This window comes from Echinops telfairi, unplaced genomic scaffold (genome assembly GCF_000313985.2).
Source record: "Echinops telfairi isolate 266 unplaced genomic scaffold, ASM31398v2 ScPeMD7_1713;HRSCAF=2227, whole genome shotgun sequence".
In the NCBI taxonomy this organism is placed as follows: Eukaryota; Metazoa; Chordata; class Mammalia; order Afrosoricida; family Tenrecidae; genus Echinops; species Echinops telfairi.
This window is the reverse complement of record NW_022105611.1, coordinates 5,545,006-5,553,677: the sequence shown is the minus strand read 5'-3', so window position 1 is coordinate 5,553,677 and position 8,672 is coordinate 5,545,006. Positions and strand designations below refer to the sequence as shown.

The following is an 8,672-nucleotide window of genomic DNA, read 5'->3' as shown; positions in this document are numbered from 1 at the left end:
ACTTTGGTAGTTTCTTCTACATTGCTTCGTCTGGAGCCCTCTTGGTCAGCAGATATAAAGATATAGGCCTCTGATGATATATACTGATGACTTTCTTGGTCTCAAGGGTGATATGAACAATAGGTACCAATTGAAAAGACTTTAGTATCAGCTTTATTAGTACCCAGAAGTTCCTTCAAGTGCACATTTCTCATCTCTTTGAAATACGTTTTAGAAATGTATTCTGAGATGCTTGGTTACACAGTCAAAAACAAGTTCACAGCTCACACAAAAATTCCAAGCACTTTCAGAAGTAGGGAAACAGCATCTTTTAATGTTTTATTTTTCACTTGTGAAAATACACATACTATATGACAAGCCCAGCTTGAGTCAGAGGAAGCTGGCAGCAGGGCACAGACAGGGGCAAGCATTTCCCCACAGATTTCAGTTAAACCAGCATTCAGGGCACGACAAATGACAAAAACAAAACAAAAAACAGGGAGCTTGTGTACTTGACTCTGAAAAGCTAAATCAGAGACAACTCTTAGGATGTTGATAATTGAGGTCGTCGCTGGAACAAAGGACATTTCCACTGTCACCACTGAATGTCTGGACATCTAGACAAAGATGCCAGGGGCACAGGGAAAGCCAATGCTTAACTTGACAGCTAGTCTGCTCTTCCCCTGTCTCTCTGAGACCCAAAGTCTTTATCGATGTACAGAAACAAATAACAAGTCTGCTTCTGTCCCTGAAGAATTTTGGTCAGCTACACAACAAAATTCTGTAACAGAGTCAATATCTTAAACAATTGTAAACACGGTGATGGGGGCAACAAAAACACCAAAATGATTTGCTATTTCTCTCCTTTTCGAAAGATACAGGGCTAGATCTTTGGCATGCCACTGTGTGTCCCTCTCCTGACATTTACCTGGAGTGGTAAAAGATAAGGCACGGAGTACGGGGCGATGGGCTGTTTCCATCCTGCACCAAGTCAGGAGACCACTAGGACTTGGCGCAGCTGGAGCAGCTGACGACTCTGGGTGAGGAGAGATGGGGCTTCACTATGTCCGGCTCGATAGACTCCATTAGGTCACACTCGTTGGCCAGGATGTGCTTCACCAGGCATCTGGAGGCTTCATCGATGTTTATGTTTTCCTAAGCGGGGGAGAGACAAAACAAAATGGCTTTGATCATTTGGTATTTATCATTCCAGAGCAGAGGCCTATAGGTGCTAGAATGGCAGTATTGGGGATGATTCATTTAAGTATCTTTTCTTGTACCCTATACACTTGCAGCTTCTTCATACCTTCCTCGTTTTCATGTTTTCCCTTCAAGAACCTTACTTTTTAAGCCTTCACACATGTAAACAGATGTATTCTTCATTTTTTCATAGACGAGGAGTAGTGTTTCTCAGACTTGCTTGGTGTTGCTATTAGATGCCATCAACTTTGCTTCATAGTGCTCTATGGCAAACTAGCACTTCCCCCATAGGGTTTTCTAGACTAAAGGAGTCCTGATGGTGCTATTGGGTAAGAGTTGGACTGCTAATCACAAGGCTGATAGTTCAAACCCGCCAGCCACTCCATGGGAGAAAGATAAGTATATGTATGCTCCCCTGAAAATTAGAGCCTTGGAAACTCTATAAAGGGTCACGATGAGTTGGAATCCACTTGAGGGCAGTGCGTAATATTTATGGGAGGAGATCAAGCACTCCTTCTCCCACAGAGCTGCTGGATGGGTTAAAATGATTAGCAGGTGAATGCTGAACCATTGTGCCACCAGGTGGCACCTTTAGGCTCTGTAAAAAGGTGTGAAGTGGAGGCAGCATTTGACTTCTGATTTACGGTCATGCATGAGAGAGTCCTCATCAATGGCATCAGCTGCCCAAGGCCCAGTCCTCTGAGACTGAGGTAAGGTATGCCTCTGGTCTTCTCCAACCTTCTTACTGATTCTGACACCAGCCAGTCCACCCATTGCATTCTCTAATTCTAAACTGTGTTCTGTATCTCATTTCAATGGTCATCCAGAACTTATAGACTATACTCACAATTCTGGGGTTTATAAAGGAAGTTAACAGATTAAAATTTAGGACCAGAAATGTTCAAGACAGTTTTTTCAGGCAGAACAGTGGCTTCTCAACAATGTCCTGAGGTAAGCCTCTCTCTGGTCCCTAGTATAAGCCCTTTTAGGGCATTATTACAAAGCTTTTTACTACTGTTGACAGTGTGCCCTCTTCCGGCCATAAGTCTCAACCCTAATTAGCACTCAACTCTAACTCCATAGGTTCCCCAAATAAGTGCCTAGAGGCATCCCACTACACAACTAACCTCCTCCCTGAAAGCACTGTTTTACACTCCCTGTGGCCTAGGAAGCCCACTGCTCTTTCCTATGGTTTGTCTCTTGGTTCTGCTACTGCCACTTCTCTGCCACTTTTCTGCTGTCACAGCTGTCTATAATGAAGGAGATTCAATAGGGCGGGATCCTAGGGGTTCATAGGACATGCTCCTAGGTCTCCTTTCTTGGAGGTAGTAATATCCCACTCCCTGCCGCTGAGATGACTTATTGTATACCCAACAGGAAGATTAAACTGACCAATCCCCACATTACACCTCCATGTTCTTACAGTCACAGTTAATCCTGTGAACAATTCTTCACAATTGAATACTATAATCTTCTCCTTCTCCCTGGATGCATCAGGGAACGAAGAGATGCACCCAATCGGCATGGTCAGCCAGTTGTTTGGTGGGAGTCAAAAAGAGTAGGAGAGCCCTATTTAATAATCCATTGCACTGCAGACTCAGTAGGCTGAATGTAACATGGGCATTGCTTATTTTCACATGCTGTTAGACTACAGCAGGGTCCTATACACTAAAATATCACTTCTGTAAATAATTACTCTCTGCCACGTAAGTTGTGTGACCTTGGAATGAAAGAGATATAGCATAACCCCCACAGTGAGCAGTGGTACTTTCACATGTTTTTGTTGTTTGTTTGTTTGTTTTCTGACTCTCTCCCTTGTAGTCAATTGGAAGAAGTGCCTTGTTTAACCTCTTCAAACATGTGACTTTCACTGACAAGTACAGTGTGATGGGAAATAATGTGTGTAACACTCATCTAGAAGCAATGTATATTGCTCAGTGTACTGTGTCCTTTTCTCCCTGGTTCTGCAGATGGGAGCATGGAGATGGGACTTCCCTTGGCCTGGGTCCGTAAGTGAGAGCCAAGCACCTGAGTCAGCATAGGATGAACCGGTAGGGTGAGTGAGAGTAGCCTTTGTTATTTGAAGACATTGAGATTGGGCATTGTTTATTACTCTGCTATAACCTAGACAATCCAGAAATGAAAGTATAAAATCATATGTATATGTAGTCTCAAGAAAAATAAAAAGCTTTAATTTGGAAAAACTATGGAGCAAGAATGAGGGCCTAAAATATAACATTTATATGTTTACTGTAAATTTAAGGTGTCTTTTATTTCTTTATTTATTTGCTGTTCAGAAAGTAGAGAGAGAGAGATAAACAAAACAAAATAAAATCCAGTGGGGCAGAAGGAAAAAGAGGAAATATTAAGAAAAAATAAGTATATATAGAGATATGTTTACATGTAAATATATAAATATAGGTATATTTGTTTACATATGTATATCTATGTTAATACATCAAGGAAGCAGAAGGACTTTGGCCTCTACTTAATCTTACCTCAGTACAAGAACAGTTTGTTTTAATAATGTGGCATTGTATGATACTCACCTTCCTGACACATCGCTGAAGACAAAATTTTGGGGTACATAAGCAAACGTGGTGAAGACAGCGGATGGTGCCCAGCTATTAAAAGACATAGTGTCTGGGCTTTTAAAGGCTTGAAGTCAAACAAATGACCATCTAGCAGGGAAGCAACAAAGCCCACATGGAAGAAGCATATCAGCTTGTGTGATCATGAGGTGTCGTCGGAAATAGGTATCAGAAGTTCAAAAACAAGCAATCAAACCAATGTAAAGGGGCCTGGATGTAGTTGAGAACCAAAACTCACCTGTAAGATAATTGGACAGTCCCTCTCAAAAGGGTCACATAGAAAGGATGATAAACCCAGTGTGCAGTAGAGCACTGATGAACTATATAACTATCCTCTGATTCTTTAATATTTTCTCCCCTTACTATTATGGTTTCAATTTGTTTTACCTCATTAGTCATGTTAGACTTGCGTATGTTCATTTGTATAATTTAGATCATTTGATACATGAAAGCCAAGATAAATAACTCTTCAGAAACAGTAATAGGAGTAATGGTTCCCTGATGGTAAGGGGCGTTGGTGGGGAACCCAATAGCATTGATGACTATACAGCCCCAATCAAGGGAGAGAACAGAGTTACATGTGAATGGACATAATGGGTGGTGTAAGATACGGCAAAAATAAAATAAAAAATAAGGTTTCTTAGGGGGTAGGGAGGGCAGCAGAGGGTATAATGGGGAGCTGGTAACAGGAGTTCAAGAAGAAAGAAGATGCTTTGAAATTGATTGTAGTAGCAATTATACAATACTGTTTGATGTGACTGAACTATGGAATATTATGATATCTGTAAGAGCTCCCAATAAAATTATATGTCATATATACTTGTGTACAAATCGAGTTTTTCAGCACATTTTTAAATGCAGTTTGTGGTAAAATTGTGTGTCTCAGATGATATTTGGGTCGGCTTATACTCGAGTATATATGGTGTATATATAACATTTACTACAAATGTGCTAATAAACAAAAACTATTTACTGAAGTAAAATGAAATAAATAGATTACCAGTAAAATTAAACTTGATAGTTTTATCACAATTTACAAAAACTTTCCAATATTTCTTCATCATTCAATAAAGAGATAAGGGCTGATTGTTAAATTGCCTGTTTTTTGAGTGATGTCAAGCTTGTGACAATTTCTGATCACAAAGCCATATTACAAGTTAAATGTTAAGATGTAGGAATGGCTTTCAAATTACATCCATCATTAATGACATTGGATGTAAATAATCTTATCATACTTTCTATTCTTTAAGCTCCAGCCTGAATTTATCTGCCAAGAAAATTTTAGATAACTTTCAGAGTTCCAAACAGCAGTCCACTTACTTATCTCCCCTCTTTAGAGCTTTGCCTGGAAATCTACTTTCAAAATCACCCGTCTGTGAAAACTCTCCAGAGCACAGTGCTGTTCCAACACACACAAAGTCAAGTTGACTCTGTGCTTGTGGATGGTTGTGGGGGAGGTACACACCATTTACATTGTCAATCCCAATTCATCACAATCCCATAGGACAGAGTAGAACTGACCTATAGGGAACCCATGTTTAGTGGAAGCATCTTTCTCCCACATGCTGCTACTCACTCACTGCCATTCTGACTCATAATAACCCTGTAAGACAGGGTAAAACTGCCCCTGTGGGTTTCTGACACTGCACTTTTCATGGAAGTAGAAATCCTTACCTTTCTCCTGCTGAATGGCTGGTGGTTTCAAACTACTTACCTTGTGATTGGCGGCCCACGGCGTAACTACTACACCATCAGGGTGACTTAAAGCTGCTAGTGGGGTAGAATTCCTGCCTTTTCAGTCAGCTGTTTGCCCTTTAGCCACTGCCCCACCAGGCCTCCTTAGAGTGATGGTAAATCTAAATCAGACCAAAACCACTACCATTGCGTCAGTTTTGATTCAACGTGACTCTACGTAGGGTTTCTGATGCTGCAAATCTTTAGGAGAGCAAACAGCTTCACCTTTCACCTGCAGCGTGATTGGTGGGTTTTAACTGCTGACTTTGCAGTTAGCAGTCAAGTGGTTACCAGTCAAGAGCCACCATAAAAATGCTTCTTAGTTTCCTAACCTACAACTTGACGTTCCGAAGTTGGTGAGTTTTAGCTTATTTATTCTGCTGGTATTATTCGTTTTCACACCCAAAAGTTTTCGTGTACCTGAACTTTCCTTTCCTCCTCTATGAAACGGTGTGAATGAAAAAAAGGGTAAGATCTGATTTACCCCTCAATATTTTCCATTAATAGAGAGAAAAGAAAAGTAGTCAAACGGCTCCCTGTCAAAGGTGGAAATCTTTTGAAATCTGGAGAACCCTGGCAGCCACATAGCATTCACGCTCTCCCACGTTTCACACTTCCATCATTAAAAAAATAAAATCAATGCCCTCTATGGCATGCACAGGTTGGTACTTTACAACGTGGACGTGCTATAGCTAAACACTTCATATGCATAATCTTACTTAATCTTATTTGAAACCTTATAAAGCAAAGTTTGTTGTTTGTTCGGGTTGATTTTGTTGCAGCTGTTGGGGGCAAGGGGATGGCATTTCTACCTTCAGCTCAAGTGCCTGCCGCGCCCTGAAAGCCAGGGAAAGCCAGAGAACATTTGAACTTCTGACTCTCCACCGTTAGGCAGGGCTACTCTGTCTTAAAGTCAGTTCTCGCAGCTCGAATGCTCTTCCTCTTTCAAGGATCATGCCGGGGCCCACCGTTGAACTACCGGCTCCCAAGCAGTAACTGGACCTAGACAAGGCCTGGGTCTTAAGGGTAGACCAAGTGGAGCACTCAGCCCTTTACATTTGCCTCTTGTTGAAGTGCTTCATTAGGAGCCTCTTCCGTAGCCTGACTATCTCAGATTAGGGGGAAGCAGGGGTGGCTAGGCTCACTCAGTCTTCCGGACACTGGCTTTATGAGCCATCACATTTCACTACAAATCCATTAGTGTACAGAATTATACAAAGACATTAGCCTTCTGTTTTATCACTTACCATCTCAGTAAGGATCGATCATGAAAAGCATGGTGCTAGTCAACATGGTGTCCATATTTCAAATTAGAGAATTTAGGAGGAAGCCAGGGAGAAGAGTAAACCTTCACCTTCAGCACAATACTGACCAGTCTTGCTACAAACTGGCAGTGTACAGTGATTGGTGCACAGGCTTGAAGCCAGACCCATATCTCCGCTTCCCCGCTCTGTGACGATCCTTTAAGTAGGTGCTAAAGTAAGATGATTAAAAAATCCTACCTCAAACTTGGTTTTTGAGGAGGGTGGGAGGGGCGGGAACCTCTTTCACTCTAAACCACGGGGCCTTTCTATTTTCTTTTGGGGTGGCGGTGGTAGGGGGTGGTTAGTTGGGCTTTTTGCTATCTCTTTTTAAATTAGAAAAAGAAAAAAAATCCTACCTCACAAGTCATTTTAAATTAATACATATTAATATTTTGAACATGTGAAATATGGGGGGGGGATAAGATACACATTCAGTAAGTGTTAGCCTACAGTAGTCCATTTAATCATCAAAGAAACATAACCATCTGTGTATGTACGTTCTTCATTCTGCAGAAGGACGGAGTGAGGTTGGAAAAGGCAAGGCTAACTGGCTGGCCCCATGTCATACACTGTGGGGCCAAGTGGAGTGCAGGGTTGAATGAGCCTACAGCCTAAGCTCTTTCAACCACATACACCTGTGATTTCTTCAAATTAAGAAACAGGAAGGGTAGGCACTTACTTGGCCGGCCAGCATAAAAACAGAAGGTGTATACACCCAGGGCCTCAAGGCCAAGCTGGTTTGTGATGCTGGCAGACATATAACTCACTTTCCTCTTCCTGTGCCTCTTTCTAAATACCATTGGAGTCACGGCCAATGGGTCTGGACCACAGAGAAAGAAAACAGTGCAGATGAAATTTCCCTCTGCCTTCTGTCCAATGCTGTCCTTGCTAATCAAACCCCAGTTGACAGAATTGCAGATCCAGCCCTTTGGCCAGCCAGATGGCCATAACATTGATGGAGCTCCTTGGGGACACATACCCAAGCCCATATGTTCTAGGTGATTATGTGGAAAAAGCTGTTGGCTTCCATGTAAAATACCACCCGAAAAGTTTTACTTGTATATATTTTACAAAGTAGTAACCACATCCTTAGCAGCATTGTTTGCTATACATAAGAAATTTAAATACTCTATCATTTCCAACACACAGGCCCTTGGGCAGACACTGACTGTAATCTAAATATCTTGTCATATTTGCAATGTGACAAGATAGTCTATAGTGCTGACTGCTTTAGGATGATGTGTGATGATTTGGGTGCCCCAGCTCAAAATCTTTATATTTACCTTAACAAGTAAGTCTGATAGTCTTAATTTCTAACCCTAAAACCAAATGGTATTTGGGTTTTGGGTCTCCACTATATCCCATCGCTTCACATCAATGTGATTGCTTGGTAGTAACTACTAGAGTTATAATGGAGGGCCTAGTGCTTTATGAAATAATCTTCACACTCATTCTTCACAATAATTGATTAGTGAGATATTATTGGTGTTTTTAAGAGAAGGAAGCTGAGAGATAACTTGGTTAAGGAACTTAGGCACAGCAGAAAAAGACCTTAGTCTATCTGATGTTCTAATACTGACCTAAGCCCCACTCCCCTTCTGCTCCATTGCAGTGCTTTCGGGATTAAAATATATTAAAATAGGTTTAATTCTTAATCAGCACCTGTAAGTCTTAGATGCATATTCAAATCACGTGGTGAGTTTTGATTGTTTGTTTTTTAACTTTTAGTGAGGCCCTACTCCCAAATATTTGATCTAATGGGAATAGAGTGGGTCCCAGCATAGCTTTTTTTTTTTTAAGATCTCCATTTGCTTCAAATGTGCAAGCAGCTTTGAAAACAACTCTTATCAATTAAGGACTATCG

At 41.2% G+C, this 8,672-nt stretch overlaps 1 protein-coding gene across 1 annotated transcript in view; it reads right to left on the bottom strand.

Moving 5' to 3' along the window:
- Positions 1 to 292: 292 nt before the first annotated feature.
- Positions 293 to 8,672, bottom strand: part of RAB38 (RAB38, member RAS oncogene family) — a 54,103-nt gene continuing 45,723 nt past the window's right edge. The window contains exon 3 of the mRNA XM_004708888.3: positions 293 to 1,134. Coding sequence (XP_004708945.1) covers positions 982 to 1,134 — 153 coding nt within the window. The 3' untranslated portion in view covers positions 293 to 981. The remainder of the gene's footprint in view (positions 1,135 to 8,672) is intronic.